General features: G+C 45.6%; 1 protein-coding gene across 11 annotated transcripts in view; it reads right to left on the bottom strand.

The window, feature by feature from the left end:
- NCAPD2 (non-SMC condensin I complex subunit D2) overlaps positions 1 to 22,640 on the bottom strand; it is a 56,838-nt gene that overhangs the window by 6,307 nt on the left and 27,891 nt on the right. For 8 of the 11 annotated variants that reach the window (XR_005227043.1, XM_037910523.1, XM_027823806.2 and 5 more), the window contains 6 exons: positions 20,477 to 20,588; positions 20,003 to 20,126; positions 19,355 to 19,510; positions 18,926 to 19,103; positions 13,719 to 13,813; positions 3,652 to 3,732 (listed from right to left, as the gene is read on the bottom strand). Coding sequence is in view for 10 of the 11 variants with exons in the window: in XM_037910523.1 (XP_037766451.1) it covers positions 3,652 to 3,732; positions 13,719 to 13,813; positions 18,926 to 19,103; positions 19,355 to 19,510; positions 20,003 to 20,126; positions 20,477 to 20,588 (746 nt within the window). In the remaining variant the exon portion in view is untranslated. Of the gene's footprint in view, positions 1 to 3,651; positions 3,733 to 8,843; positions 8,909 to 11,096; positions 11,190 to 13,718; positions 13,814 to 18,925; positions 19,104 to 19,354; positions 19,511 to 20,002; positions 20,127 to 20,476; positions 20,589 to 22,640 lie in introns of those variants that run through there. The other 3 variants (XM_037910563.2, XM_043532359.1, XM_037910572.2) reach the window with 3 other exon arrangements.

The following is a 22,640-nucleotide window of genomic DNA, read 5'->3' as shown; positions in this document are numbered from 1 at the left end:
ATCAGGGCACCTGGTTTTAAAAAAGGACTTCACTTCAGTAGGTGAGGTGTGTGTGTGTGGAGCTGGAAGCAAGAGGCACGCAAGAAGCTGAGAGTGAGGTGGTGTACTGCTGGAGGATTGAGGAGTACAAGCGTTATCAGCCATCAGGAGGAAGGTCCTGTGGTGAGGATAAAGAAGGAGTTGGGAGGAGGCCATGGGGAAGTAGCCCAGGGAGTTGCAGCTGTCATGCAGCTGTTACAAGAGACACTATAGACAGCTGCAATCCACAGGGCCCTGGGCTGGAACCTGGAGTATATTGTGATCTAGCAGGCAAAGCTGGTCACTGACCTCAGAATCAGAGGATGATGTGGAGTAGTCCTCCAGAAAGGGAGGTGCTCTCCAGTAGATGTAGAAGATACTGGACAATTTGGTACCAGAACACTGGCACTAAAGAGAGTTGGTCCCAACAATCTTGAAGGAATGAGCAGTGAAATCTGTACTGAGGATATGGAGATCTCTTTATTGGCTAGGTATGCTTCCCCCGTCAATAGTGCTGGAGAGGCTGCTGGTACCAGGGGGTTTGAAGCATGGATAGTTAATACTATGATATTACAAGTAGAATCTGACGCCATAGAAGACATCGCTGAAACAGATTGCTGTAGTAACACAATCTACAAAGTTGTCGATACAGCTAGTGGCTGTCTGGATGAGCTCAGTACCAATGAAGTCAATATCACTGATTTTGTGCTGGGAGAGACCTGGGGTAAGCCTTTTCCCACAGGGCCATGACCAGAAATCAATATTGAAGCTCAGGGACCTCTTGCAAAATTTTGATGTCAGAAGGCCTGGAATTTTTACAAGCCTGAACAGCAGGACTGGAGGCGGTGATCTGCACCGCTAGTCCATGTGATGTTTAAGCTCCCATATGAGGTCTGACCTAAGGCTTGACAATAAAGAGGATGAAGCTGCAGGGACTGACCTTGAGGCTCCTCGATCTTTAGAAGCATCCAATGGTGAGAAGCCAGGATCAGAGTCAGTATGAATGGATTATTCAATTAGAGGTGCCATGAGGCAGGACTCCCTAGCCCACTGCGTCTTTTTTGAAAATGACCAACAGGTGTCAATCTAGGTAACCCTCCCCTAGGCAAAATAAACACCAGGTGTACCCATCTTTTAACATAATAGAACTTTTTTTTTTTAAAAATGTTTCCCGATTTGTGATCTGTCATTATTACAGGATAAGCACCGACGTACCCCCCCAAAATTATCCAAACTAGGAAGAAAATTAACAGAAATACTAACACTACATTAAACAGCACTGCTAACTATCACTAACCACTTTAAAATATTTTACAAATAATGCACAGTGAGGAACAAGAGTGAGAATGCGCTGACTCTTAGCAATGGGCAGCGAGAAGGAACTGGGGCACAATTGGGGCAGCTCTGCCCTTTGTGATGTGCCCCCACCAACAGTGGAATATTTTTCTAGATGATCACTTGAAGAACCATTGTGGCCAGAGTTGGGGTTAATGTGTCCTTCTGGTCAAGACGGAGGAGTGCCTCCAGAACTCTCTTCATGCTCACACGGCTCTTCCTTGGGTTCAGGCATGAGAGACCTGGCCACTGATGTTACTGGCAATAGAGACCAATTACTTTTTCCTCCACATTTACAATATGGATCTGCTTCTAAACATATGGAAGCGTGGACCCTAGTAAAGTTAGCAGGGCCAAGAAAATGAGTTATAAGGTTACTGACCAGGTTGTAGTAGACCAACCTATTATCAGTTGTGCAGATGCTTGGTACAGGGCGCTTCCAGAATTTGAGAGTCCCACTCCTGACCTGAGAGGAGAGGGATCCCTACTTGATGTAAGAGAAGAGTTGAAGCTAGGAGATGGTGATTAAGGACACACCTCCTGGAACAGTCATGCTGATGCAGAGATCGTGTCAAGGATCCTGGTGCTGGTTCTGGATAAGTGTTTTAATGTTCTCTTCTCCCCACTCAAATCTTGGTGCCTACTTGCTAGGGTACTGCTAGATGGCCTTCTTGGCTCCTGCCGCCTCAGGATTAGGCACAACTTTCACAGACTGCTCAAGTAAATGTAATAGAACCTTACATCTCCGGATTTTTAGGTGCAGAAGGCAGATCAAACATGTACTGGGGATATGTCCTTTCCCAAGGCAGAAAAGGCATCTGCTATGCCCATCATTCAAGGGCATAAGACCATTGCATGGTGGACAGTATTCTTGTCAGCAAGTTAAAGAAGTATGGGCTGGATGAATGCACTATAAGGTGGGTAGAAAGTTGGCTAGACTGTCGGGCTCAACGGGTAGTGATCAATGGCTCCATGTCTAGTTGGCAGCCGGTGTCAAGTGGAGTACCCAAGGGGTCGGTCCTGGGGCAGGTTTTGTTTAATATCTTAATAATGATCTGGAAGATGGTGTGGATTGCACTCTCAGCAAATTTGCAGATGATACTAAACTGGGAGGAGTGGTAGATACGCTGGAGGGCAGGGATAGGATACAGAGGGACCTAGACAAATTGGAGGATTGGGCCAAAAGAAATCTAATGAGGTTCAACAAGGACAAGTGCAGGGTCCTGCACTTAGGACGGAAGAACCCAATGCACAGCTACAGACTAGGGACCGAATGGCTAGGCAGCAGTTCTGCGGAAAAGGACCTTGGGGTTACAGTGGATGAGAAGCTGGATATGAGTCAGCAGTGTGCCCTTGTTGCCAAGAAGGCCAATGGCATTTTGGGATGTATAACGAGGGGCATAGCGAGCAGATCGAGGGATGTGATCGTTCCCCTCTATTCGACATTGGTGAGGTCTCATCTGGAGTACTGTGTCCAGTTTTGGGCCCCACACTACAAGAAGGACGTGGATAAATTGGAGAGAGTCCAGCGAAGGGCAACAAAAATGATTAGGGGTCTGGAACACATGACTTATGAGGAGAGGCTGAGGGAACTGGGATTGTTTAGTCTGCGGAAGAGAAGAATGAGGGGGGATTTGATAGCTGCTTTCAACTACCTGAGAGGTGGTTCCAGAGAGGATGGTTCTAGACTATTCTCAGTGGTAGAAGAGGACAGGACAAGGAGTAATGGTCTCAAGTTGCAGTGCGGGAGGTTTAGGTTGGATATTAGGAAAAACTTTTTCACTAAGAGGGTGGTGAAACACTGGAATGCGTTACCTAGGGAGGTGGTAGAATCTCCTTCCTTGGAAGTTTTTAAGGTCAGGCTTGACAAAGCCTTGGCTGGGATGATTTGATTGGGGATTGGTCCTGCTTTGACCAGGGGGTTGGACTAGATGACCTCCTGAGGTCCCTTCCAACCCTGATATTCTATGATTCTATGACAGGATTTAAATTTTGACAGTTTGGAATCTGCTATGGCCTTCTGCAGTCAGGCCCTGCTGAAGTCATGTACCTTCCCCACCAATGACAGAGTGATAACAGCAAACAGCTTTATAAGTCTCAACTGTCCTTAATTTTTTTTGTTTTAAAAGGAGGTGGGGAAAGGAAGATCCCAACCTAGAACAGGGTCTGCAGAACTATCATGCCATATGGGCAGCACAATGGGAGCCTGATGCCATCCTCATGGGAGCAGGCTCACTCTCTGGTAATCAGGGAACTTGCACTATTCTCCTTGTCCTAGAAAGTTAGAGTGCAACCCACCTGGCAGTCCGGAATCGCTGGCACAGCTTTTCCACCAGGCTCTCTGTCTGCTTGTCCTTTGTGATATAAGAGAAAAGCTGTCTGTAGGGAAAAAAGGATTAGGGAGGATGAGCGCAAAGAGAATTCCCACTTCTCCACACAGAGCTGCAAAATGGGGTCTTTTGGGATATTGCAGAGCTGAGTGAAGGAGGAAAAGAAGCTGCAAGCACAGCTCAGTACTAATCATATTTTCCTAGGCAGTAGCACTGTGAATTTGGGTAACTGTCATAGCTTCCATTGCAATAAGAATTCAGACAAAACTTTGTTATAATTAAGATTGTGGCCCATAACACTGGTCTGTGTACCCTGTACCCCTCCTGAGTGAATTTAAGAACTCAAACCAGAAGTGCAGAGTTAAGGATACATGCCAAAAACCTGCAAACAGACCCCATTTTATGGCAATTCCTGCAGCACTGCATCCCATATATTGTAAGAGCATTACATTAAAAAACCAGTTAAAAAAAGCACCAAATTTAAAGGTAAAGCTTTCTAAGAAGATTAACTCTAACACCATTGGGGCACCAGCAACTCCTTGTTCTTTTGGTTGTGGGGAATATTTGCTTTCTGATCTGTGTGAATGACAGGAAAATAATTTGAAGAAAATCCCAAATGAATATGGCAGCTGGAAGCAAAGCATCAGCTCATCATTGCTAAATTAATCCATTAGCCAGCAGCAGTTACTCTCTGGATCAGTATTGCTTCACAGACCATACAGAGATCCAAATGGAGCATATGAAGAGGAGTCCTCATTACGAGTTGTGCTGGACATATGGAAAGAGGCAGGTAATGTTGAGGATCAAGATGTTGAGAGTTTCGTTGTTCTTCTCTTTTGAGGAAAGTACTGCCTTCAACTCTGCTATTCTCTGTTTTCCAAAGTTTACTGGTTTTTATTGTAACCAATGTTGTGATATTGGGAACCAATTCAACCTTACTGTAAATTAGTCTTTACATAAAAGGGAGTGATGGGGTGGACTAGGCCCAGAGACCCCCTTATGGAGGTCCCAGGGTCTTTCCACACCTCTACTACTCCTTTCCTGGGACAGGAGTCTCCAAGCAGCCTACAGTGACTGAAAGTGAAGCAGCCAATCAGGGACAAATAAAGAGGAGCTGCAGAGCCAGAGACATTCAGTTCCTTGCTGGAGCCAGAGGAGTGGAGTTGGTGCTCCTGGCTGGCCAAAGGGAACCGCAGCACTGTGGACAGCTCAAAGAGCTCCTGACTGTCTGGTGGGCCTGAACATAAAAGAGCCCTGAGATAAGGGTGAAGCTTTGGTGAAGGCTAGGGCCACAGAGAAGTGGTACAGGGAACTGAAAGCAGTTTTGTTAAAGGGACACAGCGGTGCATGGCTGCTATTCTTAGGGTCCCTGTACCTGGAGTAGTGGGTGGGCCTCGGTCCCCCTCCCCCATAAGTAGGGCCCTACCAAATTCATGGTCCCTTTTGGTCAATTTCAGTCATGGGATTTTAAAATTTTCATGATTTCAGCCTGTTTAAATCTGAAATTTCATGGTGTTATTATAGGGGCTTGACCCAAAAAGAAGGGGGGGGGGGTTGCAAGGTCAGCAATTGCAGTACAGCTACTCTTACTTCTGTGCTGCTGATGGCAGCAGCGTTGCCTTCAGAACTGGGCAGCTGAAGAGCAGCAGCGGCTAGCCAGGAGTCCAACTCTGAAGGCAGAGCCACCGTCAGCAGCAGCGCAGAAGGAAGGATGGCATGGTATTGCCACCCTTACTCTGCAGAGCTGGGCCCTCAGTCAGCAGCTGCAATTCTCCAGCTGTCCAGCTCTGAACGCAGCAGAAGTCAGGGAGGCATGGTATGGTATTGCCACCCTGACTTCTGCACTGCTGCTGGTGAGGTGCTGCCTTCAGAGCTGAGCTCCCGGCCAGCAGCTGCCACTCTCCAGCTGCCCAGTTCCGAAGGCAGTGCAGAAGTACGGGTGGCAATACTGTGACTCCCCACAAAAATAACCTTGTGATCCCCCTGCAACTCCTTTTTGGGTCAGGACCCCCAATTTGAGAAATGCTGTCTCCCCCATGAAATCTGTATAGTATATGGTAAAAGCATGCAGAAGGTCAGATTTCACGATCAATGATGTGTTTTTCATGGACATGAATTTAGTAGGGCCCTACCCATAAGCCACTGGGGAAGTGGCCTACAGTCAGACAGCAATAAACCCCCAGAAAGGAAACTGAACTGTTAATGGACCCAACTGGCAATCAGGGGCGAGAACAGACCAAGAGGGCAAAACCATTGGGGAGGAAGCCTGGGGGTACAGCCCGATAACAGGGCCGGGACTGTTTAAAGACTGCAAATGCACCTGACCAGAAGGGCCTGTAGCCTTTCTCCACAGCTTAGAGCAGAGCTGCACAGAAAAAACTTCTCACTGTGGTACAGAGGCAGCAAGACTAGGTCTGAAACATATACAGGGAGCAATTTGGGTGCCACCAATTGATCAGCTGTGTGTGATCTTGTAGGCATAGCTAACAGCCAGGATCTCCACCCCAGCCCCAGCACAGGTGTAGTGTGTGTGGTGGGTCAGCTGGGAGTAGGGAACAGAGGGGCTGCATTGAGGAGAAAGAGCAGTCTGGGAGCCACTGAACAAAGCTCTCTGGTATCTTGGCTGCTTCACTCAGCCCATTGTCCACCTCAGCTACTATAGACCTGCCAAGTGCTACTCATCTCACATTTACTTTTGATGTCACACTCTCCCTTACACATAGGTGAAGGGAGAGCAAAATATAGGAGCGGGGTGCCGATGGCTGCTCCTTACCCCACTGCCAGCCTTGAACAGTTTTATCCTCCACCCTTCCCACCAAAAAGGTGGAAGGAAAGACGGGAGCAGCCACTCCACAGCTCAGCTCTGGTAAGCCCAGGCCACAGGGAGAGGAACTTCAGAATCAATAACCCCCTGAACCTTCAAAGTTGGCTGCTGCTAAGGGCTCAACTATGCCCATCCCAGTTTCCTCAACTCATACACTGTTCCTAGCTTCCCCAACTATTGCTATAGCCACCCTAGCTGTATCCACCCCCCTGTATCTCTGCCTCCCCCCTAACTCTCCAGTCCTGTTCCCTCCATAACTGCAGTCACCTTATGCATGAGCCTTTGGCTGGTGGGGGGAGGGGGAGAGACTGGTTCCAAGTGACTGCCCTCTCTGGGATGAGTTTGTATTTTGAGCTCTCAGGAAGGAAGACCGTTAGAAGTGTCTGGACCTTTTTAAATACACAGAAATGGTAGCATCACCTACAGTGAAGGTTGCTCAAGACTTCCAATTATAAAGAACTTGTTTTCAGTCACTTATTTGCCAAGCTGTTCAAGCTGAAGTTTCCATGACGACTGTGTCTCAGGTGGTTTGGGGGAATTTTTCCAGCCAAATGCATTTCCCCACCATGTTTAAAAAAATAAAATAAAATAAAAATAAATGTTACAACTGCATGAGAGCACTCCAGCAAAGATGATCCCCCTCTAGTGGCTGCTTCCTCTAGAAAGTGACTACCTAATATTGTTATCAGTTACTCAGTTAGCTCAAGCGATTGAGGTCTGTACAGTGGATCTAAAGCTTCCAATACTGCTTGTGTCCCATGTAGGTATCAATATGATGCCACATAACGACATTTGTTTCTTCAATTTGCTTTTTTAAAAGCCTAAAAGATATCAAAAAATGACATTAAAAGAAAATTAAAGTTACAAAGTCAAGCACTCAAAAGTTAAGAAATGCCACATTGAAGGTTTTCTATACAATATAAATCTGGGCCCCTTGTGCATATGCATGATACAGTCTTTAATTACATGTGCATATACTATACTATAATTACATGACTAGACACTTATCCACAGGACCCCTGCCTCATTCAGTGGACAGTGACCAGAGAATGAATCATGGATGTGTGATGAATGAGACTTGGCTGTAGAACTCCTTCCTTTCACAGGGCAAACAGTTCCTTTTTTTCAGGTGCCTAATTTGAGATGCTGAGGTCTGATTTGCAGCAGTGCTGAGCATTCACAACTGAAAATGAAGTCAATGAGAACACAGAAAATGCTATATGGTAACTCCTCGCTTAACATTGTAGTTATGTTCCTGGAAAATGCTACTTTACATGAAATGATGTTAAGCAAATCCAATTTTCCCATAAGAATAAATGCAAATGGGGGGTGGGGTGGGGTTAGGTTCAGGTTCCAGGGAAATTTTTTTCAGCAGACAAGACAATTTTATATTCACACACACGCACAGTCTTAAACAATTTAATACTGTACACAGCAATGATGATTGTGAAGCTTGGTTGAGGTGGTGGAGTCCAAGGGTGGAAGAGGGTAGGATATTTTCCAGGGAATGCCTTACTACTAAATGATGAACTAGCACTTGGCTGAGCCCTCAAGGGTTAAGATGTTGTTAATGTAGCCTCACACTCTACAAGGCAGCACGAATAGAGGGAGAAGAGACAGCATGGCAGAGAGAGAGAGAGAGAGTGTGTGTGTGTGGGGGGGGGGGGTGCATTGCCCTTTTAAGTACGCTGACCCCACTAAGTACACTGCCTTTTTAAGTAGATTAGCAAGTTGAAACAGCAGCTGCTGACCGCAAGCTCCCTCCGTCCTGAGCCCTGTCATGTCCCCCTCCCCACACTCTGAAAATGGGGTACGGGGGGGACACACCCTGACATTAGTACCCCTCTTTCCCCCACACACAGCAAGCAGGAGGCTCCCAGGAGCAGCTCCAAGGCAGAGAGCAGGAGCTGTGCACAGCAGTGCGGGGGGAGGGACAGCTGAACTGTCCATCAATTGATAGCCTGCTAGGCAGCTGCCGCAAAGGGAATTTAGGGGAGCTGATGAGGGGCTGCCAGTCCACCCTGGCTCCAAGCCCTGACCAGCTAGATCCAATGGGCTGCTCTTTCTGCAAGCAGTGGACAAAGCAGCTAGCTGCCAAACAACGTTATAAGGGAGCATTGCGCAACTTTAAACGACCATGTTCTCTAATTGATCAGCAACGTAACAATGTTAACCGGGTTGACGGTAAGTGAGGAGTTACTGTATAATACTATGTATTCTGAAAAGAATCAGGTCATAAGCACCTCAAAAGCAGGCCTACAAAATTGGGATATTTGACCTTACTCTATGCACGTGTTTCTCATTTTCAAAACAGAAGTAATACCACCTCACCTCAGAGGAGTTTTGTGAAGCTCATTCAGTGAGCACTATCCACCCTGAATACTGAATGAAGCAGGGGAATCTGTAGAAAAAAATAGTATGATTGTAATTAAAAAGACTATCATAATACTTCAACATAAGGGGGCCAAATTAATGTTGCACAGGGAACCTTATTTCTAGCACTTCTTAACTTCTGCAGGTTTGACTTTGTAACCTTAATGTTCTTTTTAACATAGTATTTTTGACATCTGTATACTGGCCGAGAAAGATTAGGACTCCTGCCATGCTCTAATCTCTCCCAAGCTTAGAGAAAGCAGACAATTTACAGCATAGTTCCAAATGGAGAGTTTACAGCTTTGGTATTTCACTTTTCACAACTAGATCATTCCAGTTAAGCAGATTATATGAAAAAACAAAAGGCAGGAAGGAGACAAAGTGGCAAAAAAGTTAAATTTTGGGAACAGTGGAAAACATCCATTTTTAGGGTGCTGTAACAGCTTGCATTTTTGCAGGGGTTAGGGTTAAGAGAACTAGACCCATCAGTTATTAGGAGAGCACCCAGTCATCTAAAATACCCACCAGCAGAGAACTATTACAGATAAAATAATTTCGTTCTACTTTCCTAAAGTCAGAAAGTATGTTGTCTTCAAAATATAGTTAATTTCTTGTTCAGAGCATGAGGATAGATTTCCCCTTTAAAAAAACCTGAACGCTAATTTTGCTTTCATCCCAGATGTTCCTTTTGTTTCCAGGATGGGGCATATTTGTGGCCCTTATTATAGATAAATTTTTCCATTCTTAGGCTAAGATTATCACAGAAAATCTTCAAGTAAAGGCTTCCCTGTGTTAATAATGCAAAATAATTATTGCAAAAAGTGAGAGCTAGCATGATGCCCCTCTAAGACTCAAATGGTGAATATTATTCATCTATAAATAGATTACTTTGGATACCTTACTGCACTTTCCAGTGTCCACTGTGTGTGAAGCCCTTCGTCCACAAGGTGGGGTATTTGGGGAACTCCCCAAAAAGCAAATGCAGCTCTGGGGCATGATTGGGATTCAGTAGCCATAAGTCAAATACGAACTGAAAAACTTTAGAGTTTTCCTCAAACATGGTCTGCAGTAGGTAAGCCTGCTCAAGACTGCCTGCTGCTATGAACACCCATCATATCTGGCTATGGCACTCTTACAGAAGAAATATTAGGACTCAGAAACCATCCTCAAGCCACTTTCACACAAAAGGCCCAGCTTCCTGCAAGACAAAACCAGCTTCCTCCAGAAACTCTGGAACATTAACAACCTTCCTCAGAATTCAATCCTTGCCACTATGGATGTCATCTCCCTCTACACCAGAGGTGGGCAAACTACGGCCCGTGGGACCGTCCTGCCCGGCCCTTGAGCTCCTGGCCAGGGAGGCTAGCCCCCAGCTTTTCTTCTGCTGTCCCCTCTCTCAGCTCACCGTGCCGCCAGCACTCTGGCCCACCGCTCCTGGTGGGTGGTGCGACTGGCTCCGGCTGGGCTGCGAGCTCCTGCTGCTCTGAGTGGCATGGTAAGGGGTCGGGTGCGGGGGTGGGGTGGATAAGAGGCTGGGAGTCCCAGGGGGCAGTCAGGAGACAGGGGTGGTTGGATGGGACAGAGGAGGAGCACAGTCAGGGGACAGGGGGAAGTTGGATAGGGGGTGGGGTCCTGGGAGGAGGCGGTCAGAGGACAAGGAGCAAGGGGGGTTGGAAGTGGGGTGGGGCAGATGGGGGGGGTGGGCCAGGCTGTTTGGGGAGGCACAACCTTCCCTACCCAGCCCTCCATACAGTTTCGCAACCCCAATGTGGCCCTTGGGCCAAAAAGTTTGCCCACCCCTGCTCTACACCAACACCCCTCATTGCTGCCTGCCTCAAATATCTACAGGACAATAGACAACACTCAGATCTAACTCATTCATTTCATTCTCACCCATAACAATTTTATGCTCAAACATTTTGTCCAAAACAGGGGCACAGCTAAGGGTACTAGGATGGCTCCCCAGCGTGCCAACTCGTCACAGGCCATCATGAGGAAGAATTTCTGGACAAATGCTTCATGAAACCAATGATATATCTTAAGTGTATCAATGATATTTTCATCCTCTGGACAGACAACCTAATCTCCTTCAGATTTCCACCATAACTTCAACAACCACCACCTGTCCATTATATTCTCTGGAACTAGCATCAACTTCCTAGACACCATTAGCAGCTTCAACAATGGAACCTTACAGACAAGAAACCCACACCTACCTTCATAGATCCAGTAACCACTCCAAGAATTCTTACACAGCCAGGTACTCAGACCACAGAATATGCTCCGAGGAGAAAGTCCAGGATACACACCTTAACACAATTAAAACCACCTTCACCAAACAAGGACATGCCACCAGAGAAGTAGACTGCATCACAGACCGTGCCACCCAAATACTCTGAGAGAACCTGCTTGAATACAAGGGAAAAAGCCTCCAGCTGCACCTCCTTAGTTGTCACCAGCACCCTACACTGGAAACTGTACAGGGTATAGTGACGGGTTGGATCACAGAAGACCCCTTGGGAACTGCCAACTGATGTGCTGGGACTACCTCTAAGCCTGCTTTCCCTGGCAGCCCAGGACTTCAGAACCCTGCCTTGTTTGAGCCAGACACACTAGCCTGCTACAAACAGACCCAGGTCTGAACCACGTCCCCCAACAACTGCAGTCTTAACTGAAAACAGCTTAAGAAGTGCTCCTGTATCCAACACTCAGATGTCCAGCTCCCAATGGGGTCCAAACCCCAAATAAATCCATTTTACCCTGTATTACGCTTATACAGGATAAACTCAAATTGTTCGCCCTCTATAACACTGATAGAGAGATATGCACAGCTGTTTGCTCCCCCAGGTATTAATATATACTCTGGGTTAATTAATAAGTAAAAAAGTGATTTTATTAAATACAAAAAGTAGGATTTAAGTGGTTCCAAGTAGTAACAGACAGAACAAAGTCAATTACCAAGCAAAATAAAACAAAACATGCAAGTCTAAACCTAATACAGTAAGAAAGTGATTACAGATGAAACCTCACCCTCAGATGTTCCAGTACGTTTTCTTTTCTTTTTTTTTTTTTTTTTTTTTTGACAGACTAGCCTCTTTCTAGTCTGGGTCCAGCAATCACTCACACCCCTGTGGTAACTGTCCTTTGTTCCAGTTTCTTTCAGGTACCCTTTGGGGGTGGAGAGGCTATCTCTTGAGCCAGCTGAAGACCAAATGGAGGGGTCTCCCAGGGGCTTAAATAGACTCTCTCTTGTGGGTGGAGACCCCTTCCTCTCTCCTATGCAGAATCCAGCTCCAATATGGAGTTTTGGAGTCACATGTCCATGCATGACTCAGTTCCTTACAAGTGGCAGCCATTGCTTACATGCTACCTTGAACGTCTCCAGGTAGACTTCTTATGTGGATTGGAGTCTTCCAAGGTTCCCTTGTCAAGTGTTTCTTGATTGGGAACTTAACTTGCAAATTCCTTTCTTAAGAAGCTGACCAAATGCCTTACTAAGGCTACTTAAAATCAAAACAAGTACAGAGCCAATATTCATAACTTCGAATACATGATACGCATACAAATAATTTAAACTCCTAATAACTTTGCTAAACAAACCCAGACCTAATAAAGACACTAGATTTATGGCTCATTACAACAATTTAAAGCCACTATCCTTCCTTTTTTGTCCTACGATTGCATAAGTGTTAATGGGCCACTTGACATACATTCTACGGGACCATTCAAGATGAACTACTTATGCTAAATAATTTGTTCCATCTTATATTTAGCTGTGACACTCTAAAGACGTGTCGACACTAGAGAGCTTACAACAGCACTGCTGTACCGATGCAGCTGCACCACTGTAAGATCTCCCGTATAGCTGCTCTATGCCAACGGAAGTGAGCTCTCCTGTCAACATAATTAAACCACCCTCAATGAGTAGTGGTAGGAGACACTCTCCAGCCCAACATAGCGCTGTCCACACTGGCGCTTCTGTTGGTGTAACATATTGCTCAAGAGGTGTTCCCCCCCACTCCTGAGTGACACAAAATATACCAACAAAAGTGCTAGTATGCAACACTGCCTTAGTATCCTTCCCAGACCTGAAGACCACCTCTATGCGGCTTGAATGGTCTCTTTCACCAAGAAATGTTGGTCCAATAAAATATATCACGTCACCTATCTTCTCCACAGCTATGAAGGCAGAACTCATGGGAGCTTCAAGAGCCAGGTCATTCCCCTTCTATCAGCCAGTGACAAGTATATCCCCATATTGAAGAACTTTTCTAATGGATGTGTGGACCTTATGATAAAAAACAGGCTTCTAGAAGAATCCCAGCTGCAACTCTAAGTACAGAGTTACTTCAACAAAATCCCAACAGCACCGTGGCCAGAACACAACTCTTTAGGAAAATGCTGTATGCTTCTGGGGGTGTTTGTCCATGTTACCACATAGCTCTGGAAAAGAACATTATCTGAGAAGAGCTGGGGGAATCTCACTATAGCGTCCCTCACCCATATCTGGCTACAAAGCAGGTGGAGGTGGGTCTGTGTACACATACACGCGCACATGTCTCTTGAAGGCTGCACAGCCAAAGCCAGAGAAACAGATGAACAACTACTAGAGGGAGCATTCAAGACTAGTACAGGAAATACACCTACAGATTTCCTGCCATTTTTACTGCAGTTCCTATTTCAACTGCTCATTATGAAACATGTCAACAGTTCTGATCAGACAGTGACTGGAAGGTATATTATATACCACTGCAATTTCTCCTTTTCTCTAGACCTTTGTACATGTTGCATACCAAGATATACATAATATTAACACAACATCCATTTCCCCAGAATACCTCATAATGGTATGGAAGGACTCTTCCTCCACGCCACAGTCTGGGTCTGAGAGGCGGCTGATAATATCCGGAAGCAAGTTGTAGATGGCATTACCCTGCATAGGAAAAAAAAAAAAAAATGATCACATGGCATATACTAACAAAGGAATGACTGCACAGTTCGGGCCAAGCTAGAGAACAGAGCTTCCAACTGAAATGGCCCTTCACCAGCGCCAGTGATTTTTGGCATGGTTGTGTCCATCAGCTTCTGGAGGTGGGTCTGTGTACATGTACATGCACACACACTTCTTCGAGGCTGCACAGCCAAAGCTAGAGAAACAGATGAACTACTACTAGAGAGAGCATTCAAGACTAGCACAAGAAATACCCTTACAGATTTACTGATGGCCTAAAGCCAGGATCAAAAGAGGTTTTGAGGATGGAAGCAAAGGAAATGACACCCCTCTTCTGGGATCGAGGACTTCAAGGAGTTGACACTGGAGTCTCAGAGTCAGCACCAAACTTTCCCCACTTTTCCTTTAGTAGATGATGTAAGGGAAGCATAAATATTGGAAAAGGTTTTTTTCCTATACACTGAGCCTTGCGAACCCTCTTACTTTGGGGGAAACCTTAGCAGGGGAAGCAGAGTCGTGAGTTATTCCCTGCTGGCCTGGCAAAGCTTGATACGCTTTCAGGATAAGCTTATCAGTGTCTTTGGTGTCGGGCAATTTGGATTCAGAATATTTGAGGAGGCTGTGTCACTGTCACTCAGCCCAGGAGAATCTATGCAAAGCTTTATTTTTCTGGCAGGAAAGCTCAAGGAGAACTGAGGAATCCTAGGGATCATTTGTGTCCATAATTGGGGGCTTAATTCCCATAGGCCCCCATAGTGGAGGTGGAGGAAACAGTTTGCCAGTCAGGCTCCCTCAAGTAGAATTCCCAGAATAATTATAAAGGAATAGTTCAGTAACTAGTGTAATAGCACAAACAGCATCTAATTCAGGAACGAGTTTCTAGGCAGGCTAGGAACCCCAGAGGGACAGACCTGACCAGGAAAGTAAAGGCTTGAGGCCTAAGATCTGGAGGGAGTGCACTCAGATACCACAGAAGGGGGTCAGAAGTGCAGCTAGCCCTGGACCCATGATAATGGTGGTACTAGTGGGATGAATGTGACAGTGGTCATTTACAGTAAGTGACAGTGGTAAAAACAAGGAAAAAAAGCAAGAGAAAAAGTAGCTTATGTTCTTTTGGGGAAGAGAATAAGAAAAGATGGTCAGGAAAATCAAATATGAACAGCTCACAAAAAAGAAGCAAGTGGAGTTATGCAAAGAAAGGGGCTCGACAATAAACTGAAAAAAGGCATTGCTGGTCAGTCTGCAGTATCTGGAGGAAAAACTCGGGACCAGAACTGTGTGAAAACAGAAAATGACTCAGTTCTCCAGTGGAAACAGGAGAGTCCAAGGAAGAAGTTCCCAGTGGAAGGCTCGGGGGAGTGATCAGAGCAGCAGCTGGGCCCCATCCCAACTGGGCTTCCTAAAAATCAATCTTTGGAGTGGGAAAAGCTGCAGAGAGAGAGAGAAACTGGAGTATCAGAGGCTTGCTGATTGTGAGGAGGAGAGAACTGAATAGGAAAAAGCATGCCAGCTGGAAGTGAAACTGCTATGAGGAACACAAACGGCAGTGCCAGCATGAACTAGAGCTCGAGAGATTAAAGGGACCAAAAATCTAGTGAACTGATAAGTTATAGAACACAGACCACCAACTCTGGAGAGAGCATATATGCTCAATTGTTGTCCCTCCCAGCAGCAGGGGATTATAGGCACTTATCTCACTGCCTTTGAGAAGAGTTGTGATTTGAACCAGGCTCTACCATGTGAATCAATTCCATTTTCTTACCCTGTTACAAAAGGCACAAAAGCCTACCGCCACATAGACAATTTAAAGCAGCCTTGAATTTGAACAGTCTCCAGAAGATTCCAGAAAAAGGATTTCAAAGGGCGAGAAGGGGTTCAGAAGCAAAAGGGAGCACCTTGTATGGAGGAAACAAATCAGCTGAGGGAGTGGGAAGGTGGAGAGGGAGGGAGGCAGGGAGAGAGATTACCTCCATGCAGACTGCAACTAGCACTCAAACACCTACAGTCAACTTCCCTGCACAAGCAGGTCTGCTGACAGTTGTGGCACAGAAGCAGCTAATTGGGGTTGTGAGCCAATTCCAGAGCTAGTATAGGAGGTGCCAAAATACCAAACAAACAGTTTCAGCTGCTTCATTAGCCTATGTTGGCACTGTAACCCAGTAGTTGGATGCCAGACCAGAGAATTCTTTCTGCATGTGAAAGTAAAGGAGACAGGGCTGAACAGGGAGCCTGAGGCCTGGAGAACAATCAATCAGTGAGAACACAGAAAGCAGGAATCCTGGACCCATTTAGGAACCCCTTGACTATCTTAGAGGTAGGGGAAAACCTTAATTTACAGGGTAAGAGGTTATGCCCAGGAGGAGGCTACCAAGCAAGTTGAGAGAATGTGAGCTTCCGAATGGAGAGTTAATGACTAAACATAGGACTTCCCAACAGTAGCACTGACCCACTAGGGAATCTTGGGAATCACATTTAATGGGGCTGAAAGCAAGTCTGAAGAGGTAGGCTCTCAAGACTGGCATCCTTTATAGTACTAGATATAGGGTTTTCAGAGCAGTTTGTCTTCTGGATCCAGATTCAAAGTAGTGAGCACTTGAGCCAGCAAGTGAAGCTCCCAAACAAAGAACTGAAACTTCCTTGGCACACTCAGTAGATAGAGTTTTTCTAACTAGGCCCTGTTCAGCAAGGAAACCTTCAGTTAAAGGAGGTCTGAACAGTGGTTCAACTCAAAGAGCTGCTGTCCCAGCTCATGTCTGAGAGAAGCCAGTCAGGAACTCCTCTCTCTCTTCTTCAAACATCTTGGGGACACAGGGAAAGCCAAAGGGCACATACAGAGAAGTAGGTGTGGGCACCAAGAGAAGTATGCAAGTGGAAGGTACCCCTCCTTTGGATGAGTGGTTAAAGTGTACATGTGTCTGACCACATAGTGTGTGGAACTGGCTGAGAAGATATTACTGATCTTTGAAAACTCATGGCAATCGGGGGAAGTCCCGGACAACTGGAAAAAGGATAATGTAGTGCCCATCTCTAAAAAAGGGAAGAAGGAAGATCCTGGGAACTACAGGCCAGTCAGCCTCACCTCAGTCCCTGGAAAAATCATGGAGCAGGTCCTCAAGGAATCAATTCTGAAGCACTTAGAGGAGAGGAAAGGGATCAGGAACAGTCAGCATGGATTCACCAAGGGCAAGTCATGCCTGACTAATCTAATTGCCTTCTATGACAAGATAACTGGCTCTGTGGATGAGGGAAAAGCAGTGGACGTGGTGTTCCTTGACTTTAGCAAAGCTTTTGACAGTCTCCCACAGTATTCCTGCCAGCAAGTTAAAGAAGTATGGGCTGGATGAATGGACTATAAGGTGGATAGAAAGCTGGCTAGATTGTCGGGCTCAACGGATAATGATCAATGGCTCCATGTCTAGTTGGTAGCCGGTATCAAGTGGAGTGCCCCAAGGGTCGGTCCTCGGGCTGGTTTTGTTCAATATCTTCATAAATGATCTGGAGGATGGTGTGGATTGCACCCTCAGCAAGTTTGCAGATGACACTAAACTAGGAGGAGAGGTAGATACGCTGGAGGGTAGGGATAAGATACAAAGGGCCCCAGACAAATTAGAGGATTGGGCCAAAAGAAATCTGATGAGGTTCAACAAGGACAAGTGCAGAGTCCTGCACTTAGGATGGAAGAATCCCATGCACCGCTACAGACTAGGGACCAAATGGCTAGGCAGCAGTTCTGCAGAAAAGGACCTAGGGGTTACAGTGAACAAGAAGCTGGATATGAGTCAACAGTGTGCCCTTGTTGCCAAGAAGGCCAATGGCATTTTGGGATGTATAAGTAGGGGCACTGCCAGCAGATTGAGGGACGTGATCGTTCCCCTCTATTTGAATTGGTGAGGCCTCATCTGGAGTACTGTGTCCAGTTTTGGGCCCCACACTGCAAGAAGGATGTGGAAAAATTGGAAAACATCCAGCGGAAGACAACAAAAATGATTAGGGGACTGGAACACATGACTTATGAGGAGAGGCTGAGAGAACTGGGATTGTTTAGTCTGCGGAAGAGAAGAATGAGGGGGGATTGGACAGCTGCTTTCAACTACCTGAAAGGGGGTTCCAAAGAGGATGAATCTAGACTGTTCTCAGTGGTAGCAGATGACAGAACAAGGAGTAATGGTCTCAAGTTGCAGTGGGGGAGGTTTAGGTTGGATATTCGGAAAAACTTTTTCACTAGGAGGGTGGTGAAACACTGGAATGCATTACTTAGAGAGGTGGTAGAATCTCCTTCTTTTGAGGTTAAGGTCAGGCTTGAGAAAGCCCTGGCTGGGATGATTTAGTTGGGGCTTGGTCCTGCTTTGAGCAGGGGGTTGGACTAGATGACCTCCTGAGGTCCCTTCCAACCCTGATATTCTATGATCTGTGGAAATTCTGCTTCTTTTCAGGCTTGGTTCTGGCACACAAGGTGGAGCATAAGACCACATGAGCCGAATTAGCAATGCATCTGGCCTGGCAGGGTTTGCCAGGCAAGCTGGTTAGTCTGCTGGAGCTCCAGCATTGCTGTGCCCTGTAAATGTGGTGGGTAGAAGTCTGCTCTGAGTGACAGCCACCAAGGTTGCTTAAGTGTCAAAGGCTAGATACTAGAGCACACAGTAGTATGTTTGAAGAGGGAAGGAGAACAAGTGAGCACACAGGCAGAGATGAGGCACAGGGCTGGTGGCAGCAGTTACATGCTGTGGTGACAAAGCCTTTAAGATTCAAAGGCCAGAATGGACCATTGTGATCATCCAGCCTGATCTCCTGAAGAACACAGGCCATATAGAGTCAATGTACTCTGCAGCGGATGGATAGTCACTTTCAACAATATCAGGATTGGGGCAAGGATGGTTCTGAGCGTGTCCTTCTAGATTATTACAGTCACTAGACAGCATGAGAGCGGGTCCAGGACAGACACTGTCTCCTTGGCCATGTGCAAGACAGCTTGGAAATCAGCACCCTTCTCTAGAGCTCCTCACTCTTCGCTTAGATCCCCAGTCCCAACAACCTCCTCTCCATCTCCACACCTCCTCACTGGGATCCTCCCTAGAATCCCTTGCCATCCCTCACCTTGTTGGAAAGTTCGCTGAAAAAATTCCGAGCCAGACGCACAATTTCCTCTTCAGGGTCAATGAGCAGAGCAGCCATCTCACTCACTTGCCCCTTTACTTTCACCATGTCTTTGAGAATCAGGTGCGTCATCACCAACCCAGCTGTCTGCCTCACACCTTGACAGGGGTCCCGCAGCCTAAGAGAAAGATTCAGTTACACAGGGAACCAACAGGCCATCTGGCTCCCTCCCAAAGAACCAAGTCTCCTATTTGTTCAGGCTTCCCTGCCACAACCCTTAGCACTCAAAATTCCCTCATCTGCACAGATCTCCAGCCTATCTCCTCAAACCTGGGTTACTGTAGCTCCCTCACCTTCCTAAGAGGCATTCTCCCCCCCAATCAGCTGTTCTAAACTCTCCACTCCCAGAGGTGAGAGAGGAGGTTTTACCTGGCATACAGATGGGGGGTCCAGGGCTCCACCAGATTGGGGAAGCGGATAGCTAGATCTCCTGCTGCAATCATGAGGTTGGACCTCACAACAGGTAGGGTGGATTTCTCCAGCATGGTAAACAGGAGGCGCAAGTGAGAGTCACAGAATTCAGTGCTGAGGGGAGACAGGGTGGGGACACAGAAGACAAAAGCAAGACTCGATTTTTAGAGCTTCAGTGAGAACAGAGCCAAGGGCATGCTCATCGTACTTTCTCTAGAGAAGGGTGCTATGACATGGGGACAAAGTCACTTTTGACAGATGTCTATACTACCCACTGGATCAGCTGGCAGCGATAGATACAGCGGGGGTCGATTTATCGTGTCTAGTCTAGACACAATGAATCGACCCCCGAGCACTCTCCCCTCGACTCCTGTACTCCACTGGCACGAGAGGTACAGGTGGAGTTGATGGGGGGAGTGTCAGCAGTCGACTCACCGCAGTGAAGACACCGCGGTGAGTAGCTCTAAGTACATTGATCTAAGTTACGCAACTTCAGCTATGTGAATAACGTAGCTGAAATCAATTTCCCACCCCCCCCCAGCGTAGACCAGGCCTAAGAGGTTAGGCTGGGGAGAAGAGGATTATGGCCAGAAGGCTGGACATTACCTGACCATGCAGAGTTTACCAAGGGCCAGCGCTGCAGCAGCTGAGAGTGCTGGATCATTGTAGAGCCCAGGGTTATTGCAGATCTTGAGCACCAGGGGAATAAAGGCAGAGAGCAGCTGCTTTTCTGCAGTGGGGAGAAACAAACACTGTCAGTTCTGAGAGAGCATACCCCAAAATGTATCTCATTTCAAAGGAGATCACATAGTTAGTCACAAATTACTGAAGAGTCCACACAGATTTGGTGTCCCCTCACTTTTGTAGTTGGGCAAGTGCCATTAGAAATTCAGAATCATGAAACTGAGGTCATAAGAAATTCACATGAAAAGGAAATTTCCACAGCATTTTAAGTTTCCTGAAGGAATAATTTATGTGCCTCATGCTGGTTCTCTCACACATTGTGTCCATTCTTTAGGGCATGGCAGATAAAGAGGTATGGACTGGAGGGGAACACTCCCATGTGGGGGCCACACTCACCATCCAGCAGCTCTGTGTCACAGATGTTGCGGATAACTTCTGCCTCAGTGTCATCAGCTGAGGCACCTACTAGGCCCAGATCCTCCTCCATGGTGGTCTCATTCTCAATGCTCTGTGCAGAGGGAAATAAGAAGTTATTGAACAAAAGTTACAGAAAAGACTTTGCATCATACTAGCACCTTCCATCACAAGGTCCTTCCCTCCAGGATGGGATGTGGGCACTCTAACAGCAACACGATAAAAGCTTACAAGATCAAACAAAGGAAGAATTCAACCTATTTGCCCCCTCTAGTTTGAACAGAATTATGAAAACGGGGCAGAGGTCTGTCAGTTTGTATTTTGTGGTATGGCAACATTGATGAGGGATTTAAAGAAGCAAGTCCATGCGACCTCTGATCAGCCAAGACAAACTGGGCTACAACCAGCATGAGGGCCTGATCTAACACCTATAAGCAACAATGGATATGCAAATCCAAAAGGCCAATTACTTTGATTGATGAGGAACTTATAAAAACAGAAGATCAAAATGGTCTTGCTCTATATGGAGGACACTGTTTACCATTTCCTCCAGATGGTACTCTGGCATAAACACTCAAAGAAATGTCAATGTAACCTGACAATAAACTAGAAACACTTGGGAACTGGATAAGCAGAGTGCATGAGGGATAAAGAGAAGAGTTTTCTGGACACAGCAGAGTGGAGGCTTCTGATCAGGAGGAAAACTGTATATACGTTTTGCAACTTAAACTAGCAGAAGTCTCCCTCACTGGGCTTTGCAAAATATTAGAGTAGGTATGATATATGATCTGTTTTTGTTATACTACCATTTTCTCTATTTTTAATATAGCTTGTTTAAGAAAACTACTCTTGTATGTGTAATTTCACAGGCTGTTCCAAAGGAAGAAGAATCCCACAACCTCAGAGAGGCTCCAGAAACTCCTTCAACCTTCAGCACCTCTCCCATCACTTAGTCTTGGTCAGACAAGGCACAAACAAAAGACCTGTCACTGAAGTTCATTGCAAAAGGTTATGTCAGGTGAACACAGAAAAGAAGCCAAAAGGCCAAAGGTGCTGGGGAGTGCCAGTGCCAGGAATTACATGGGACAGAAAGAAGAGGGGAGCATGGTCAGGACATCTGGGTTCATTCTCTTTCTCCCCGGCATCCTAAACTCAAGGGCATCAGGGGATCTTTAGGGAACATGAGAGGACACGACCTCAATTGTCTCTGATCTGAAACATGTAACAATGCCCCCAGCACTTTGCTTGAGCACTGGATCAGTACTCTTCAGAGGGAGAGAAAGTCTTAAGTGTTGTACAAGGAGGATAAAAACTGAAAATTCAACTTTTAAAAATTAAATACAGGTTCATTTTGAATAAATATTTAAATTAAATATGAAAATATGACCACTTATGTTAAGACCTAGTGTTACTATAATACATTAAAATCATTTAATTTAAAAATTCAAAATAATACTGAGCAGTATAAGTTTGCTGCCAAGTTTAAAAGTAAGTCAAATCACTGAACCAGAGGAAGTCACTCACTAAGCATCTGGAACAAGTTTGTTGAAATGCTAAACTAAATTCTGAAAGCAATAGCCTCTTCAGAGAGAATATTTTTTCATTTCAGTTTATTCAACAAGTTCAGTTCAATGACTAGTTCATTCGAAGTTAAGAAGCCAATGGGAGCTGAAAAAGTAGGAAACCTAGTTTTTCCTTTCCAGTCTATGAATAAGAACTAGGTGAGGAGGAGGAGGAGATCTACAAATTCTAAAATCTTGAGGAACATGGTGAACAGAAACAATTACCTCAATTCACTAACTACAGATATTTCATTTGTTTAATAATCAGTTAATTTTAATTGCAAAACACCTTTTTTCCCCAAAAATTTTTCATATGTATTCAGTATATTTAAAGTAGATTTAACTAATAGAAAAATCATTTAAAAATGCTATTTTTGTGCATTTAATTAAGTTTAAATTTCCAGCCAAACAGAGCTTGACACAAATCACAAGTAAAAAAATTTAGTAAATAAGAAATACTAAAATCACCGTATTCTAACATAATGTATCCTCCTGGATAGCAAAAAAAGCACTAAATTTAGTGTGAAGGCTATATCAACGTGTTTTAATGGTTACCACCAACCAATGATAATCAGCCTCTCTTT

Source organism: Chelonia mydas, chromosome 1, assembly GCF_015237465.2.
Source record: "Chelonia mydas isolate rCheMyd1 chromosome 1, rCheMyd1.pri.v2, whole genome shotgun sequence".
NCBI lineage: Eukaryota > Metazoa > Chordata > Testudines > Cheloniidae > Chelonia > Chelonia mydas.
The sequence above is the reverse complement of the archived record's forward strand: the minus strand, read 5'-3'. Positions and strand labels throughout refer to the sequence as shown.